Source organism: Ischnura elegans, chromosome 6 (assembly GCF_921293095.1).
Source record: "Ischnura elegans chromosome 6, ioIscEleg1.1, whole genome shotgun sequence".
Taxonomy (NCBI): Eukaryota; Metazoa; Arthropoda; class Insecta; order Odonata; family Coenagrionidae; genus Ischnura; species Ischnura elegans.
This window is the reverse complement of record NC_060251.1, coordinates 122907734-122927721: the sequence shown is the minus strand read 5'-3', so window position 1 is coordinate 122927721 and position 19988 is coordinate 122907734. Positions and strand designations below refer to the sequence as shown.

Below are 19988 nucleotides of genomic sequence, written 5' to 3'. Positions count from 1 at the left end.
GAGGGGGAAGCATAAACCAGTGGAACCGTATTAAACCGAGTACAGGCTACTACGAGACCCCCACCATTACGAGAGATAGCCGCGGCACCGTTATTTGCTTAGCATGTAAAAAAATTTGTTTTTACAAGGCACTTGTGGCACTCACCATAGCGAGAGTTTCCATCTCTGGAAAAACCTTCACCAAGAGTGCCTAATTTCAAATTCATGTGGTAAACTGTTATTCGATAAGCAAGTAGTTCATTTTTGTGAAAATATTGCAGCATTAACATTCACGAGTGCTCGATCTTCTTTTGTTCCTTGGGCAGCAGAAAGCAGTCGACAGCTTACCCGTGAGTTACATGAAAAGAGAGCATTTGAAGGTAGGCACCACGGCCAAAATATGCAAAACATTCCTAAGTGAGGAAATAAAAATAATAGGGAAATACAAGAGTGGTGTAATTAATACCTACCAATTCGCTCTTAACAATGCAACCAACAAAGAGAAGGTTAGGTCTACCTTGGTGTGGGAGGGCAAACTATCACAGCAAAAGCACCCAAGGAATGCAGAAAATGAACAGTTAAGCGAGAAGCTTAGCATAGCAATTATTCCAGGTGGTTTTGCCAACTTAAGTCTGCTGGAACTAAACTGAGAAAGGGGATACTCTTATGCCTAAAGCGGAGTATTTCAGTGATACAGTAGAACCTCGGATATACAACCCTCACTTATATGATGACCTCACTTATACACTGATTTTTTTGGTCCCATGAATAACCGCATATGAACCCAGGTATTTCCAACCTCAGTCATGAAACTTTTCATTTATACGACAATGTCGGTTATGAAACCTACTTTTCCAGTCCTATTGAGTGAAATACCTCACTTGTTCGACTTTTCAGAGAACTGTTATACCAGACGATCGCATCACAGGCACCCGGTTTTAGTCACATAAGCAGGCGTGCTGTGCACACGTTACACGGAGACAGTGGCGGATCTATGGGGGGAGTCCTAAGGGGCTATAGCCCCCTCCCCACCCTTTGGGAATCCAATTTACCCTAAATAGAAGTTAGAATGGTAATTTTTTTATTACTATTCTATCTAGGGTTTTAATAAAAAAATTTTCTGGTGTTGTTATGAGGAATGGGAAAGAAAAATATTACGTGAAGAAAGATGGTGCAGCTTGTGAGTCGAGGGTCCCGGCGCTGTATTCGTGGAAGGATGCCGAAAGAGAGGCACTACCCGGCTAATGAGCAGACATTCAAAGTGGGGAGATTTTTCTGGGCTCTTAAGATATTTTTGAAAATTCATCACTCGCAGCAGTAACGGAGGTTATATGATTTATTAAATTTCTCACGAAGGAAAAGTGATGTAAACACCAAAAAATCTTAATTTCGTGATATCCAGGGTCCGGTGAGTTCTGAATTATCTATGGTATGGTATTTTGAGGAGGTAACTGACTGTTAAAGTCATTTGCACCATGAGGTAAGGATAGGGTGGGAATGGTTGATAGAAACCCTGCGTAGGCATTAGCCAGCTCGTAACGAAAGGCACCAAGGGGACCACGTCTCAGCGTCCCTTCTGCTGGACTGAGCATCGCACTTGAAGTGCCCTTCGCGCGACACTCATGCAGGGATAGGGCCATCTCTGAAAAGTTCTGCCACTACCAGGACTTGAACCCCTGCCCACAATCAACAACAACATTAAAAACTAATTGAGAGGAAATTTAATCACAGCTTGGAGTTCATCAGAAAATGCTGCGCTATCAGCACTTGCAGATCAGCTGATATCGCCGCACTGAAATTACCTGCTCACCATTTAAAATTTTGGAACCAACTGAAGCTTCCACTAAATGTCACAGAGTGATTATCACCCTCGTCTTATTTTACAGATTCTAATTAAGCCACAGCCATGGGCTAAGCGTTTATTTTTAACGGAACGGGAGTTAATGCCCTCGGAGAATAACTCGCGTCGTCAATCGCCATGTAATCATTGAAGTCAAATCCAAGACCTGAATGATAAGGCAGTCCCTTTAAACTCAGGAATTGCATAGCACCATTAAATCAAAATACAAAAAGTGTCCGGTGTTGTTATTAGATATGAGGAAGCAAAATATTACGTGAAGACGAGTCGCACGGCTTGTGAGTCGAAGGTCCCGGAGCTGAATTCACGGAAGAATGCCGACAGAGAAGCTATTCCCCGTAGATTCAATCTACTAATGCTAAAATTTCATGTGGAAATGCTTTTTTAATGCGTAAAAATTATAAAGAGGGAAAATTGTTCCGGACTATTAATCATTTTTTATTCATCACTGGCGGCATGACAGCAGTTGCGCGGTTATTTAATAGCTCACTTAAAAAGAGTGATCTTAACACCGGAAAAATCTGAATTTCTGAATATCTCGGGTCCTGTGTGTGCTCCATATTATCTTTGGTATGCTATTTGGAAGGAGGTAACCAACAGCTGGGGTCATTAGCACCATGAAGTAAGGGCTGGGGGGATAGGAACCCTATGCTGGCATTAGTCAGTAGGGTGGTGCGAAAAAACTCAAGTTCCAAATTTCGTGTCGTAATAGTGCGGAAAAGTTGCGATACGTTAGTACAAGAAAAACAAAAAAAGAATTATTAAAATCGGACGTCATCTTCCGATCCCGCAAAGCACCTGAAAAAATAACAAAAATGAAAAAAATTGTTTTTTTTTCGTTGTAAAAAAATTAAATTAAATTAATATCTTTTAACGCTGTAGCAAAAAATGATTACAAATAGCATAGGTTATTATTTATATATGCATATTTATGACTTTTAACTGTTATTACCGATCGCACAAGATTAAAAATGTATAAATTTTGCAATTTAGCCGGTTTTTCAGAGTTGTGTCATAATAACTTAAGGTAATATTTTAGTCCAAAATAGATGTTTGATTATGCAGCTCTTCCTTTGTTTATATATTATTTAATAATATTTAAACAACCCAGAACTCACCGCGGAGAGGTGGCTGCACTTTGAGTTCTACCCACACCCTCCATTCATCCAACCAATGAGGGTTACTGCTTCTACGATATTTAAATTTTTTGTCCTTCTTTTAAATTTTAACTTTTGAAAACTACTTTGTACTACGATTTAGTGGTAAGGTCTGGCATAATGGACCTTGATTTGAATTAGCCCTAGCCCTAGAATCGATAGCCACAAAGCTTAAGGGATGCCTCCGTTACCAATTTCACACACGGCTCCATTACTTGCGTTTGATATGGGAAGTTATAATGTCCCAATCTTGTTTATCGCCAGATTCAATGAAAGAAGCTATTTTTTCATTAGTAATTATTCTCATAGGAAGAGGTGGAGTAGATAGTTTGACTACATTCCAGTCAATCAATTCTATATGGTCAGTTATTTAGAAGTTCGTGGTAGGAGTAATGAAGTTTACGATAGGTTTGCCTTTTGGTTAAGTCTGTCGGGCTTTAAATACTCTTTTTAGCCCTAGCTCTCTAATGTGCCTTCTGTAATCAAAAACCATCGCCATCAATACATTCTCTTCGTGATCAAAGTTAGAGTTCCGTTCAATAACAGGGAAAACTACTTTCTTTTAATATCCAGGCATGTATCGAGAGGTTTCCTTTGCTCTGTTCACACGGGCCACCTAGCATGTGAAAATGGTCCAGTATCCCGGTTTGCTAAGTCATTTGGAAAGTCGCCACTTGTGATTGCTTGACTGATGTCAATAAGGTATCTTTGGTCCTTGCTCAAAATTTATCTATCAACTTGTAGAATTTCACATTCAATTGTTTGGAAATGCAGTTTGGAAGCTTTCCATAACCATTCATATTAGTCCAATTGGCCCAATAAATGATTTTTGGCCACTTGTTTCACCATCTAAATACTGAAAAATATGACAAAAGTAATTCAATGAAATGAAGTAACCCAACTGCCCACTGCAGCGGGTGTCATTGGTGTTTTACGAGCTTTCTAATAGTGCAACCTTTCCATCTAATGTTGATGCTCGTGCCATCACAGCAAACTAACTCTAAGAACTCTAATGATACTCCTTGATCAGAGAGATAAGATAGTATGGAGACCACTATATCTTTAGCAGACCCGGAGCTTGGAGAAACATAACTCAAATACACAAAATCCGGTTCTTTTATTAGAGAATGGTGTTCCACTATAACTGTCCGACAGTACTCCTTCGATTCAATCATTTCTATGACTATGGTATTGTCTACCCTTCCGTCAAAGTACAACCGAGTAGCTCACCTAAATCAAGATGGATTTGCTGTAAATCGCTTATAATATTTTTATTTTCCCTTTTAATTCTACATCGGTCAATGAACTTAGAAGTATATTCTTCAGTTATAACTCCAATGTCTACAAGTGCACTTGATGCTATGGCAGCAGCTGTACGGTGAGACACCCTTATCATCGTATTGATCACAATGAAAAGTTGTACTTTGGAATTTTACCGTCATTTGCCATTATGATTTATATATTTTTGGATGTACTAGGCATGTAATCTTCCTAGTCAACAAATTTCTCCTTGATTGTTGAACTTCGCGTTGCGTCATTTAAAACCTCAACATCTTCACTTTCGGTTTCAATAGGGTTAACATGCTGACTTTTTAAAGTGCAATTTTGCCTTTCAATTCTAGTGGCCAGTTTTATAGTCATTTTTGATCTAAATGGCTAATTAAAACTTCTCAAAAATTATCCTCAAGTAATTATTACAAAACTCTGAAAAATAGGCGAAACTGCAAAATTTATACATTTTTAATGATCTTGTGTGATCGGTAATAACAGTTAAAAGTCATAAATATGCATATATAAATAATAACCTATGCTGTTTGTAATCATTTTTTGCTACAGCGTTAAATGATATTAATTTAATTTAATTTTTTTACAACGAAAAAAAAAACAATTTTTTTCATTTTTGTCATTTTTTCAGGTGCTTTGCGGGATCGGAAGATGACGTCCGATTTTAATAATTCTTTTTTTGTTCTTCTTGTATTAACGCATCGCAACTTTTCCGCACTATTACGACACGAAATTTGGAACTTGAGTTTTTTCGCACCACCCTATTAGACAGGTTGTAATGATAGGCTCCAAAGGGACCAGGACTTAACGTCCCATCTGCTGGACAGAGTGGTGCACTGGAAGTGCCCTCCACATTACTCTCAAGTAGGGATAGGGCCATCTCCGATAAGTTTCTGCTACTGCCAGAACTTGAACCTAGGCCCACAGGGTGTGAAGCCTTTGTGATATATTAGCAAAATTTTGCTCCCTGTTAATGGGGTTAATTTGGATGACTATCCTCAGATATCTCATTTCTTAAATCTCCAATCTTTGTTTGTCTGCAGGTGGTTAAACGGAGTTCCTGAAAACTGCTTTTAATGAGAATATTTTCAAAAATTAGCTTCTCTGCGAGCATTTAGTATCACCATTCCAAAATTTCTCCTGGGTAACAGAAGTCATATATCTTAGTGCCAGAAATGCTAGCAAATTCAACCATGTTGTTCAACCATGGGAAACATTGTTCAGGAATGCAATGTTGTTTCTCTTTAGGTAACACGTCATCTGTGGTGTTGCTTGTGAGTAAATAAGATTATTAGGCTTCATTTTCTTGCCTCCAAATGAGTAATTGAATCCGGGAAACATATATCTGATGCGATTGAAAAGGATTTCACACTTTATTACCATGAAAACTCGCATACGAGACTTTTTCTGGTTCCGGTTCTGGCTTAAATCAGAACTATACAAAAGTGTATGACTAAGCCTTCTAAAAATAATGAGCAAGTGTTATCCTGAAAACTATACTCCTCCTCAATACCAACTCTTGATTTTACACACTTTCATTTTTCACAGTGCCCATGTCCCTTCGGTCCCTCCAACTGCGTAAAATCAAAGTTTCACTGTAGAAGGGCAACAGAGGGAGGGTGTCCACTCACCCACCATCACTGTGGCTGTGTCAAGGCCACTGGGCAAGGCCTTGTTTACTCATCGGAGGTGACCTAAAACAATACAAGCATACATCCTCTGGTGTTCAACAGGAGAACCAGTGCAAACACTGCATGCATACCTGGCCTTGAAGGGAGGCGCATGTCCTGCTCAGCTCTGCAACAACATTGGCGTCAACCACAGCTGCAGGTGTGGACTGTGATGCCACAACCTCGGAAGACGATGCCTTGACGCCTTCGACTGGAGACTGTATGCAGTTGGGGGCACCTTTGTTTTGCATGGAATATACCTGCATGGAAGAATAGAAACGCATACATCATAATCCTAACATCGTAACGGTAACAGCACACTGACAAAAATGTGAGTTCATATTTAAGATTATTCGAAATGAAGGGTTGTCGTAAAGGGGAGTGGTTTTCGTGTGCATATTGCACAGGTGAAAAATTAAAATATCACAGTTCACTAAAACATTAATTTATCATTTAGAATACAAATTTGGAGTCAATGAACCACCCCATGCCACATATTTTAGAGATGTTCTAAATCTTAAAAAAGGCATTTTGACAAGTAGTTGATATTTATACTAAAGATGTAAAATATTCAATACTAATAACACGGAAGTATATGTTTTAACTTAGACAGTAATAAACACACACATACATATACATATTTATGTAGAAATTTTTGTTAACATTACAACTTAAAGATAATAACTTTAATGAGTTTAGGAGAATGAATTTAGCCCAGACTTCAAATACGAGTACAGGCTTCTTTTAAACGACTGAAGTGATTGTGACGACTTTACATTTGGCGGAAGAGAATTCCAGAATCTAGACGCAGTTGGATGAAAAGATTTGAAATATATATTGGTGCAGGCTTGGGGAATTTGAAGGTCAGAAACATGGCGGGTGGAAATTCCAGTAACTTTTTTGCGGGGGATGAATAATTCGTACGGGTATGCAGGAGTCTGTTTTTGGAATAAGGAGAACAGAAAAGATCCCATGATATATACCCTTCGGCTGTGAAGAGGTAACCAATTCAGATCAGTGTAGAATTTGGAAAAATGTTCATCTCTACGTAAATCAAATATAAATCTAACACAGGAGTTAATTAACCGTTGCAAACACATTTCAAGTACAATAGGTAAGTCATTATAGACTAGTATACAATAATCAAGGGGGAAGATAACACATGTGACAAGCATAATTCTCGTGGAAATAGGGAGATTTTTCTTTTGTAGTTTCAATAAATAAAGAGCCTTATTCCCTTTATTACATACTTCAAGCACATGCTGATCCCATGATAGATTGCAGGTGAGCGTGAGTCCAAGATATCTTACAGTCTTGGTAACCGGAACAGTGGTGGAAGCGACACTTAAATTTGGGAGGCTGTCATAAGCAATTGTGTTTAGAAGTCTTTTATTACCAAAAATTATAGCTTGGGTTTTGTTTGGGTTTAACTGAAGGCAGTTCAATTCAGCCCAGCTGCTTTTGAGCGAATTTCTGAGTTAATCATATGGATTTTGTATGAAAGCTCTTCTACGGTAGAATGAACATATATTTGTAAGTCATCTGCGTAGAGTATATATTTACAGTGAGTGATGCTCTTAGTCAAGAGTATACAGAGTGAACAAGAGAGGTCCGAGGACGGAGCCTTGTGGGACACCGCATGAGACTGGGAGCCAAGAAGATATGTCACTACCCTGGTCCTTGACTGCTTGAGTTCTGCCTGTCAATTAGGAATGGAACCAGTTCAGGGCGGAACTAGAGAAACTGAGGGATTTCAGTTTACGTAAGAGCAGAGAATGGTTCACTCGATCGAATGCCTTGCTGAAATCAAATAATATCATAAGTGTGATCAGTTTCTTGTCGGTGGCGAGACGAATGTCGAGTGTGACTTTGAGCAAGGCAGTCTGAGTACTAAAGCCTTTACGGAAGCCCGACTGATAAGAATCAAGTTTACCGTGCAGTTTGAGATATTCAAAAACTTGAGTATGAACAATTCTCTCCAGTGTTTTTGATAGGCCGCAAAGAATTGAGATAGGTCGAAAATCTGAGGGATTTACGGGTTTACTGACCTTGCGTATATGTGAAATAAGGCCCTTTTTCCACACAGCTGGAAACTGAGAGTAAGATAAAGAATGGTTGAAAATTTCGAGAATAGATGGCAGTAGAACATGTGTGGCCTTGTGAACGAACATCATTGAAATTTGGTCGTACCCTAGGGAGTTCGATTTGGTGAGCTTCAGGTGCTTCAAAGCACATTCTGGGGTGATGTATTGAAAGAAGAAAATTTTATCATCGAATGGGAGAGAAAAATCGACAGAATTTAAGGCAGATATTGTCTCGGTGCTTCCACTGGTGGGCAAGGAATTGAAAAATTGGTTTATTTGATCCATAGAAATATGGTTAGGCAGTACATTTGAACGCTTTCGTACCAGCCCCAGATTCCTTAGTTCACGCCATGCAGTCTGTTGATTTCTAACTTGCGAAAATTTTGAGCTAAAATACTGGCATTTAGCTTCCGAAATGCGAGTTTTAAGCAAGTTCCGTGAGAAATTTTTGAACGTTCGTATCACTGAAAGTTCGCAAATAGAATCTTTGCTTTTGCAGTATTATTAAAAATATAATCCATGCAGACCGATTAAGTTGAAATATCAGGGTTCTTGCAGAAGAATTCACTTTGTTAGCAGTTCTTTATGGCATAAAAGTATCAGTCTCAATCTCAATTAACTCGCATATGAAGGGTTTTTCTTGAAAATGAATAACCATTGGGAATTCGTCGAAGAATTATAGTAATTAAAAAGCTGTTAAAAATTAATAGTAATTAAAAAGCTGTTCAAAAATTAATAGTAATTAAAAAGCTGTTCAAAACATAGCCATCAATTCACTCTCTCTGATCATTATCATTTAGGTATTGATTTGTGCTTCAGTACATTTTTCACAAATGCCTTACAGCTGAAAGAGGATGCAGAAAACTACATGAACTGTGAAAGGCCCTTTGAGAATAAAGGTTCTAGACAGGATCAAGACATCCCAGTCTCCATAGATCGCCCCATAATTAAGAAGAGAAAAATTCTATTGTTGGTTTGTCAACAATCCGTGGTTTATCATATTCATCACAGGAATTACATTGGTATAATTTGCACATGGATCACAGGGGAATTTTCTCTCAAGTGGCACTGAATTGAACAAATTCCAGGAATATATTAATGCTCACAGGTGGATGGTTACTGGGAAATATATATCACTGTAAAAGTTGCTTTATGTGGTTGTAAAAGAGGGGGGATTCATTTCTGGGAATTCATTATCCTATGGCCGAATAGTCAACGCCCAGACCCCTGAAGTGCCATTTACTGTTGTGCTCTGTGTCCTCGGCAATCCTTCCTTTCTCCTCCTGCACTCCTACCCTCATTAGCCCCTCGGTTACTCACCTACTTCTCCCTCTGCTGGTCAAAGATGCATCAAAACTGAGAAATCCACCCAACCTAAGGCTGCTCCGTCCCCATCTATCTATTAACTCTCGACTAACTCCACCTTTTCCTGATGCAAATAAATAAAATCTCCTAAGTTGAAACCCAGAGCTTGGAGGGGGGCAATGGGATGTGGCAAGAAGAAATATCCATAACAAATTTGTCCAGCAAATAATCTTAGGAAGGGAATACGGTATCTCTGCGGATCCTGCAAGGTTCCCCTGCACCAAGGGCCATGTTTCATCAAATACTAAACAAAAACAATGTACCTAAAATCTCCAGTAAGTAAAACACTTCAAATTCTATTAAAATATGTTAAAAATCAAACATGCTAAATCAATTATCATGTATCAACGTCATTTAGGTTAAAGGCCCACCCAAAGAGATGGGAATTAAATACAAAACGTGTGGCATGAAGCATTTACTTCCATCCCACTCACCTCCTTCCACAGGGACTTTATGGCCTCCATCTGCTGCAGACGCAGCTTACGCTCCTTTCCCAGCTCACCCCTTGTCACCTCCAACTCCTTGGACAGCACCCTGTGATATAGAGGAGAGAAGACTGCTCAAGCACAACGCCACTCACTCTCACAGCGGACGAGGAATTCCCTCACAAAAATTTCATCATTCCAAAGCAGATTGACATCCAGACAGCAGCACAAATCAAAAATGCAAATGAATACACTCATGAGAAATCTCACCAAGGTAACTTTTACCCATTGAAAGAGTAGGAATGTAATATGAGCAGAAATCTATCTTTTCAATGATGAAGTTGGGGTATGTTGGATACAGACAAATCTATTGACCATTGAACTCACTCGCCAATACTCCCCTCATACTTTGAATTTCCCCAGACGTTTCCTTGCTCACCATTCACAAGCAACTTCTGTGACCCACCAAAGGCCATTCTTGAATTCATTTTTTTCAAACAGATCTCACATGTACATTGGTTTTACAACAGCCCACAGAAATGCAGATGTTACCTAGTATATAGAAGGCAAGAAAACGTGCAATATTTAAAGGCTTAGGATCCCAGGGTCACAACCAATAAGGTTCGAAATGTTGAGGCAGAATCAAAGGTGCAAAACCCCATCTGGTGGGAAAAGGAATGAATGCAACCAATTAACTTGAAAAAGCACACTATTTCCTGAAACAAAATCATACTTTAAGTTTCAGATCAAACTGTGCCACTATTACAGGATTATTCACAACTAGATTGGAGGATCTTAGCCTTGGGCTAACATGATAACTAATCCATTAAATGCAGTTCACAATAATCTATCCAAATTATCTTACCTCTTGGTGCGAGTATAAAGAGCATTATATGGTTGTGAAAACCAAAAATGAGTATTTTGAAACGATTGGGCACACTTCAAAGCTTAGAGCTCCTTGGCCATTGATCGTTTTGCTCTGCTGTCATGTGAGGGGGAGCCAACAAATTGGGTGCCAGCAATTGTGCACATGTATTGCTCTTCCTTGTTCAATTCTCCTTGTGGCAACAATCCATCAACAGCAATGCCACAAAATCAAAGGTGTGCCTCTCATGGAAGCAAGAGTTGACAGTGATATGGTCATCCATAAAATAAATTCCATTTTGGTTAGTAAGTCGCTAGCGGTGCTTTTTGACAAATGTGGCAACATTGGACAAAAGAGGATATTCTTCTGAATAGAATGAGATGGAGATGGGCTCAGTAGCCTTGAAGACATAGTCACAGCAAGTCGTTGAAAAGGGAGCCCTCAATGTCGTGTCCCGCCACCTCCGTGCCTGTTCCATAAGTTGTTGTGCACGGAGTGATTCAATTTCTTCATGCCTGTGGTTTAAAATCGGCTGAAATTCATCAACGGCTTGTTTCTGTGCATGAAGATAATGTAATGAGTGAGTCAATGGTGAGGAGCTGGGTTCATGAATTTAAGGTGGGAGGACATTCACTTGAGGACAAAAGTGGAAGAGGCAGACCCTCAGTTGTCACGGACAAAATGGAGAACTTGCAAGGATTTTGTACAAGCAATTTAACTCATGCATGGTATAGAAAATCAAAAAATCTTTAATATGTATACTTCTCTTTCACCTGAGTGATGCATATTAATTGAACAATAGCTCCCAGAAAATAATGATATCGTTTTACGGCATTTATGACGCGTGACGTCATATATGCCGTTCCGTGGCATGGTAACCAGGCATAACAAAGTGTTTATCAGTTCGAGACGCTGGAAAGTGGATTTAACTTGAGATATAAATCTCCTACGCTGTAGTACAAGTTTAAAGAAGTACGCTAGCTGTTTTTATTTCACACTTAAGAGAATTATCGGCATGGAAGCTGGATATATTCGTGCGGAGTCCGGAAATCTGCCCGAAGTCGATTCTTCCAAAATGATGGAGTACTTAATGAGCTGTGACAAGTAAACATCTGCTGAAATACGAAATGTAAAGGCTTTGCGGTAAGTATTTTATGTTATTTACAAGATAAATGAATATATTAATTGTTTTCATGTGAATTCTGTTGCAATAGGTCGTCATTATTAGCAAAGTTGTGACAATACACCTTTTCGCAATGTTTACATTATGAATCTCTATTTCAGATCTATGAGAAAAGAATATATTGAGAGGGCGATTTGACGTGTGCGATTACAAAGATCTAATAATTTATGCCGGGAGAAGTGTTTTTCTGGAACGTAAAGTTACAGCCAAAAATTATAATGCCACCATGGTGTTCGACGAAGAATCGAAGACGATTTTGAGCCTTGACTGTCACGATTGCACAGCATCGTCAAGTAATTATAATGCTTCGGCATAATGATTCATTAATACTAGTTATTAACTAATTCATGCATATCTTTATTAGTAGCTGAGTCTACAGTTAATGGCTTTATAAGTACCTATATGTTATGATGTTTATTTGTAATGGTTTCAAGTAACTCTTAAATTTATTGTAATTTCATCAAAGTTTAGATGTATACCGACGTTTTTCATTGACGAAATATGCAAGTAGAATCGATGGTAATATGTAAAATAATAATTTGTAAAAAATAAAATGTAAATTATTTTTCTGGAAGATGACTAATGATGCAATGTTTACCACTTCATGTTTAAGGGGGATGCAAGCATGCCTTGGCTTTCCTTGTGTGACTCCAAAATAAGAGCTTAGAGCCTTCCCCAACTGAAGTTGAGTGCTATTGGCGCAAACCACCTTTGTCTGGTATGAGAAACCAACTCCTGAAGGCCACTGATCTATGAAATTTGAAGCCTGAGTACCCAAGTCTTGTAATTGATGATTTCAAGGACTGGGTATAGATGGACTGCAGGGAAAATAACGATCAATGTGTTGTGTTGGCTTACAACTCTCCCTCTCACTCCCTTGAGCAGTTGGACTTATTTCATTTTGGCATTTTATTTAAAACTCAAAATTTGACCAATAAGCTCTATGAGGATTCAGCAGACAGGTTTTCGGAGTTATTGCCACGCAGATTCATCTCAGCAGACGACAGTTTCACCGGCATTACAGCAGGCTTCTTCAGGTCAATGAAGTGGAGATCCGTGGTATCGCCCGTCTCTTAAACACCCCGTCGGAGGCCGGTGCAAGAAGCATGCTGCAATGCCGGCGAAACTGTCGTCTGCAGAGATGAATCTATGCGGTAGTAACTCCGAAAACCTGTCTGCTGAATCCTCACAACACCGCAAAAGCCTACACAAGGAGCTCTATGAGGACTTGATTCAATTTTCTAAGTCAAAATTGACCCTGCCCCTTTGTTTACAAGCATCATCATTGACTGTTGGGCAGGCATCATGTCACCTGTGGCATAAGTTGAGGTATGCACGAGTGGGTGCCTCAATGATTTATGCAGTGGCCAACTGTAAGATGGATGGTGGTGGTGCTCTGGCAGAGCAGTTGTTGGGTGCTCGACCCTTTGAAATCACAGGGCCAATGAAGAGGGGGAAAGACCTAGAAGGTGATGTAATTAAGACATTAAGACGAGAGTTGGGTGTTAGTTTTGAAAATACAGGACTTTTATTGAAGGCTGAACTCCCTGAATTTGTGGCATCGCCTGATTAGTTCTGAATATGTGGTAAATGCGAAATGTCCCACATCTGAAACATGCAAGAATTATATTAGCAAATGTGGGAAAGTGGGCAGTAGATGCCATGCACAACTGCAACTCCACATCCTCGTAGCAGAGCTTCTTGGCAGTTTATGTGGCATTTTCTCCGAAAACAGGATATCAGGTTATTATCAGTTATCAATTTACAAGTTATACTATAAGTCTCACTTGTCAGAGTTACTGAGGAAGGGATATTTTCTCAGGATATTTAGTTTCTCCCTACTAACAATCCGAATTCAACTCCTCATCTGGCGCTACGCTAATTAGAAAAGAACGGGTATGTTTAGAGTAAAAATTTCATGGCGCAGTCATTTGGTAATGCTTCACCCTCTGCAGTATGCTCTGAGTACGCCATACATGATAGCATCACTTCCGAACTTCACCTCGTACGAGTGGTTCTGTACTTTCCAGGGTGGGTTGACTTCAAACTAGCGAGTGTTTTCCGTGTGAGTTTAATAAAATCAGGTTTCGTTTTTATTAGTTTTATTTTTATCCGTCTTCGGACCAAGGCCATTCCGAAGAAACATGCGAGAACTTTAAAAGATGGACTGAAAATAATTGAAGATGAAGAAAACAATCCGGGATAGAAGCACATGAATACTGGAGAACGCCTTGGGTTGTCCGCTAGCTCATGACAGCAGGGGTGGGGGTAGAGCGAGATACCGCATGAAAACAAGTAAAGAGATGAAGACAAGGATCAGGTGGGCGTGCTGCTGATGATTAACCCTATTCGGTTCACGATTTACACATTGCCCAAATTACATGAAAAATATATTTATTAGACAGGAACATTACAAATAATTGACTATTTTTGGCCTTTGTGATCCATCTCACTACCAATCACTACACCGGCGAAAGCGGTTGTATTTGGCATAACAAGCACATCGCTCTTGTGAATATGTGTATTGGAAATGGCGTTTGATGGATAAGGATTTTTACATCTGAGAGAAATCCATAATAGCAGTGTAAATGCGGAGTGGAGAGCAAGCATTTCTTAGCGAGGTGGCCCGTTCCTGTAAAAGATAGCGGCTGAGCTATTATGATGAAGATGCTATTTGTGGCGCAATGTTACGCCCCTATGATTCTCTATCTCAAAATAGCTGCCCCAAGTGGAATTTGGGGTTGCTTTATAGCATTGACAATAACACCAGCATTTGGCTGGCGTAATTCACGTTGTGCATTTAGTTCACCCCTCTATCGTCTGAGAGTATTTTGGGGAGCGATTGCGATGATATAAATATTTTACTTGACATACAAAATCTGTTCCTCTGAAAAAAAAATAACCCTGAGTGATTTACATACCTATAGTAAAAGCACTGCTAGGGAACAGATTAGCGAGGATGCATATGATGCATCGCAAAATTCGAACCTGATTATAACTTTTGACATAGGAATCTGTGTATAGGAACTTTCAATCATTGCCATCAAGAGATTGAAAGGTCCTGGTGTAGAAATCAGCATTTCTTAATCCTGCTCGCATAGTACATAGCCCTTGATGATAACCCCCTTCAAAGTTGGCCATTCATTTAAACAAATTTAAGGGATTGTGCAGAAGTACGTCACAGTTTTGCATGTTATATCATGTGAAACTTTGAATCATACAGAATTTTGGAGAGTATAAGGAAGAAATAATGAATATTCACTACAATTGGTCGCTTAACAGATGATTTCTGCTATCAGCTTTCACAAATTTTTTTTAGTTGTTTACTTGGTGGTGCTGCATCCCTGCTTTCAAACCTAAGGTTGATTGTTATTGTACCATCTTGGTAATAACTGCGATTTTCCTACATGGCAATAGGTGACGATGTCTTGATCGAACTACAATCCTAAGCATAAATGAAATATCGAAATATACATCACTGGATAGCATGCAGCAACAGGTAACATTGCTCTAACTTTCCATAAGTCAAAAGTCAATGTAAGGGCACGGATCTAACTACGACTATGTTGCACTTTCAACTTCAATGCCTAAAACGGGAAAAGATTGGGGAGGGATTTTCACTACAATGTAAGTTCCTGCGCTTAATACGGAGCCTAACGTATTAATAAAGCGACGAAGCCAGCCAAAGAGGATGGGGTGGGAACTAACTCCCTCTCCCACTGTAATCTTCCTTCCATTCCCCTTCCCCTAATAACTGGGCCTAACAAAATAAGATCAAACAATGAGAGTGCCCAGAGTGTACTCAAGGCCGTAAATCCCATAAATGCTTAGACATAACTGGCTGCAAGTGTTGTAGATTGGACACTGATCTTGTATTTTTAAATTAATAAAAAGGTAATACAAAACAAAATAGTTAATGCTTGCTGAGTGGTGCATCGCCCTCGTGAAATATCTGTCATAATACCGTACACAGTGGAAGGAATTTTTTGACCTCGCTTTATCCGATTTATTTTACATGCAAAACATAGGCCAATTGGCAGCACATAGACTATCACTTCCAAAAACGCGATTCTCGTGAAGAGCCGCACTTCCACTGAATTAACATTTGTGCTGAGGCATAAATATTGGCAAAACGATAAGTGCACCACCTACAAAGACAACATACCGGATGTGATCTTCCATCCTCATTGCTCGGATGTCTTCCTTCAACTCCTTGGCATCAAACGTGTCCTCTCCACCTCCCTTCTTGGACGTCTTGGGCTCAAGGCTGCGACACCGGTATCCACGCCACAGGCTCTGAATCTTGAGGACGGCCCTCTCCTGCGCCTTGGCCTTCTTCCTCTCCTCCTCCTCATCTGCTGTTCCTCCACCACCCCCCCCCTCTTTCTCCTCCGCACCCCCCCCCTCCTCCTCCTTCTGCCGACGTCCCACTGCCACGCATTTAATTGCCTCCAGCTTTGAGATGGACATCTCACTGTCCGAGTTATCCCCGCTGCTGTCGTCCTCGTCCGCCGCCCCTGCCACCTTTGCCCTCGCCCCTCCGCCCCTCGTTGCCCTCCCGCCCTTCCCCCCTCCCCCCACCGCCTCAGCTGGGGTGGGCGCCTTGCGAATCTTGGCTCCTCGGCTCGGGGCTCTGGACACACGGCTCATGGCAGGGGAGTGGGGTGCGTCACTGCGTGCGCTGCCCCTGCGCCCACTACCACTCCTGCTCAGAGACCCCTGCCCTGTGCCCACAGACTGCTGCTGCACGCCAAGAGAAATGCATGCATCAGAACGCTTCACCAACTACATCTAATTTCATTCACACACTAAATTACTGGACAAGTACAAATATACTTGCGAGTAGTCATAGACTTATGAAAGCTCAATCAATGGGTTATTCAAAGCTGGTAGACTAGAAATGCTGCAACATAGCTGGCATGATGGTGACTAACAGGGCATGCTAGTATTCATCATTATTGCATTTTATTTCCAACAAGACCTGGGAGCCCTCGTCCAATCGAGTTTGCTCTTTGTTACATTTGCATGGTGACGTCAATTGTGTACATCTGTCAGGGTACATACAATAGCATAAAGATTTTTGGAACTTAGAGTGTTTTAATTTTATTTTTTATTAATCTTGTTTCTATTCCCATTATATTATGTTACATTCCTTACAGTTTAAGTATTTCCTCGCTGTCCTCCAAAAAACAAAGCTTACCATGGTAGCATACTAGCAAATCCAAACAAACCAGGAATATCAGCCCAAGTACGTATAGTGCAATTCAAGCAAGGACTGATTCAAGCACTCTTTGTCTGTCTCCAGAAATCCCATGCCCAAAAATTTCCTTTGACTTGTCCAAAATCTACTATTGTTGCGACTAATGGCCAGTAAATAAGAAGATATTGCACTTGCATTGATCACAATTTAATACTATTGAATTTCTTAGAAAATTCAACACCACAACAGTACTTATCTCCATGTAAATACATATAGAAATGTAAACATCCATAACATAAACATTTAATCACATTATTTGAAGACAACATAGTCTTCAAGATAGGCCGGCTTCTGCTGGTTCCCAGCAGGGTGTGGGTCGAACCACTTGCAAAGGAGAAGGCGCCAGTAGCGATTGGTGGGTTGGCAGCAATTGACAATCAGGAGGCAACCCTGCAGCTCCTGCTGAGGATGGCACACCCATTATGTGCTGTGGAAACGGAGGAGAGAATGTGACTTGTTTCTTCCAAACCAATGTGGCAATCAGCTGATTGATGTGGCATTTTATGATGCAATTGTTATCCATCTCAACGATGTAATGGCAATTGCCAAGCTTCTTCAAGATGGAACCAAACTGCCAACTGAGATGATTTCCTGCATACATCTTTGCCTGCACTCTCTCCTTCACTTGGAGACTTCGAATATGCGAGTCAGTAGGCTTTGTTGGGGCAAGAGCTTGTCAGTTGGGAAGCAGAGTGTTGAGACGAGTGCGGATTCTCCTCTTCAAGTACAGCTCTGCAGGAGTCTGACCTGGGCGGTGATTCTCGTTCTTCTTTCGCTCGGGTCCTCGCTTCGCTATGGCAACTCGAAGCGAAGCGAAAAATTTTTCCGCGATTATTCTCGTTCTTTTCGCTCCGCCTATCGCTTCAGTTTGGGTGACTTCGTTCTCTTAGCGAAATACTGTGACGTAGGTAATAAAGAACACCCGTAAGTCAATAATTCTCATACCAACAATTGAACGCGAAAAGTGAAACAAACAAAAGTCGAAATTGGAAAATCGAGTGTGGAGTATGGTTAAAGGTTTGTTTACGTTAGTTTTGAAGTGATGGTTAGCCTTGAAAGCGTAGATGAAGCCAATACTTTTGGTTTTAATCGTTGACGATTAATATGGTCAATCATCTGTGTGTCGTTAAAATAAAAGTACTCGCGTCGATTTGTGAATATTTGGCAAGTACAAGTGTTAATTGAATGAGTGCTGCGATACGAGTAAACCATAAATTACACAGAGATAATGATTGACCATTTGTGAATGGATTGAATCAAAGTGGAGTCCCTTTGCAATAAATAGTGGTAAATGAACCCTGTTTGTGCTTATTACACGGGAACGAAGATTCTCATTTGTATTGTGAAACCAATTGAAATGGCTTTCTATTTAGTAGACCACCAGAGCGATTTTAGGAACATTTTGAGGCTACAATGTAATCATAATGACGATAAATTTTAATCATACTTTTGCAGTAAGATATATCTTCTTAGCGTTAGTTTGGCCCCTACGCTATCATATCATCATCTCTGCGTTCCTTACGGAATTAAGAACACCTTGCAAGTTGTGAATAGTCAAAGCCTTTCCTGTTTTCAAAGTACTCACCATGGCCATTATTTCAATAACAGAATTTATAACCAACCACCGTCTAATAGAAAAATTAATCTGTGTTCATTATAAACGATAACGTGCAGAATGACTTCTGTCACACTGAAGATGTCATTGTTATTGATCAATTAATTCATAAATAATTCATGGTAATTCCTTTGATGATTTTTGTGTTTTTATAGAAGTATTTCCATTTTTATTAAAATATTCACAATAAGGAGGTATCTTCAGCCATATGCCACTCATGTAACAGACACAAAAAGAATTGAGCCATATAATTGTCAGCTAGCAGCAGATATTTCATAACTTTAAATTATCTCATCTTATTTATGACTATTGATATACTGTTGAGAAGCAATATGTTTCATGAAATCCATAATCTCTGGCAAATAAAATTTCAATAAGGGACAGAACTAAGTTTGAATTTATTCATTAGAGATACAAAAACCTCTTGCATGACACCAATTAGCCCTTACCATCGAAATATAAGGTGAAACATATTTTGATACTGGCTGTCAATAGTGTAGTTGATATTGTAATAGGGAGGACTGTGAGTCTTAAAGGTAATGCCATTGAGAATGTATTCATTTCCATCATAAAATTGAATTGATGTTCAGAAATCACTTATTATGAACATACCCAGACGGCACAGGAAGTTTTCGTACCTAAATACGAGGGTGGACAATCAAGATACAAAAATCGCGCTTAGGAAGTTACTTAGAAGGTTTTGTTTCTTTATTTCCTTTAATGACGAAAAAAGATGCAAGAGGACTGGCAAATTCATATGCATCGATAAAATTGTATCTCATCGATAAAACTGTATTCGGTCTGGGACTATTTTCTTTCGCGGGTGGTGCCATCTGGTGCCATCGTGCCATATCCTCCAAGAAAGATCACATGCCTTCACAAGCCGTTGGAGATGACATGGTTAACGTCACGTCTCACCACATTTCAGGGATTTTTGTGGTTAAGTTTGTGAAAAATAGTGTCTGGTAATGGTGAAGTTTCCCTTATTCTTTAATTTCATTCTCTGGGCTTCAGAAACGTGTTTGTGAGATATTTTTGTTAAAAATGCCTTCCGTGTGTGTAATGTCGGGATGTAATGGAAACTCCGGGACATGGCTCAAGTTTTTAGCTTTCCAAAAGATCCTGAGTTGAAGAAGAAGTGCATTTGGGCGATAAGAAGAAAACATTTCACCCCCACGAAAAACTGTGAGGTATGTACTCTTTCTCACTGTAATTATTTGGATGTAATTTTAAGTTAGAAGTG

The 19988-nt window shown here is 39.8% G+C and overlaps 1 protein-coding gene across 1 annotated transcript in view; it reads right to left on the bottom strand.

Moving 5' to 3' along the window:
- LOC124161476 overlaps positions 1-19988 on the bottom strand; it is a 174027-nt gene that overhangs the window by 2969 nt on the left and 151070 nt on the right. Inside the window, exons 13-15 of the mRNA XM_046537798.1 lie at positions 16036-16613; positions 9832-9931; positions 6041-6208 (exon numbers count right to left, since the gene is read on the bottom strand). Of these exons, the coding sequence (XP_046393754.1) occupies positions 6041-6208; positions 9832-9931; positions 16036-16613 (846 nt within the window). The remainder of the gene's footprint in view (positions 1-6040; positions 6209-9831; positions 9932-16035; positions 16614-19988) is intronic.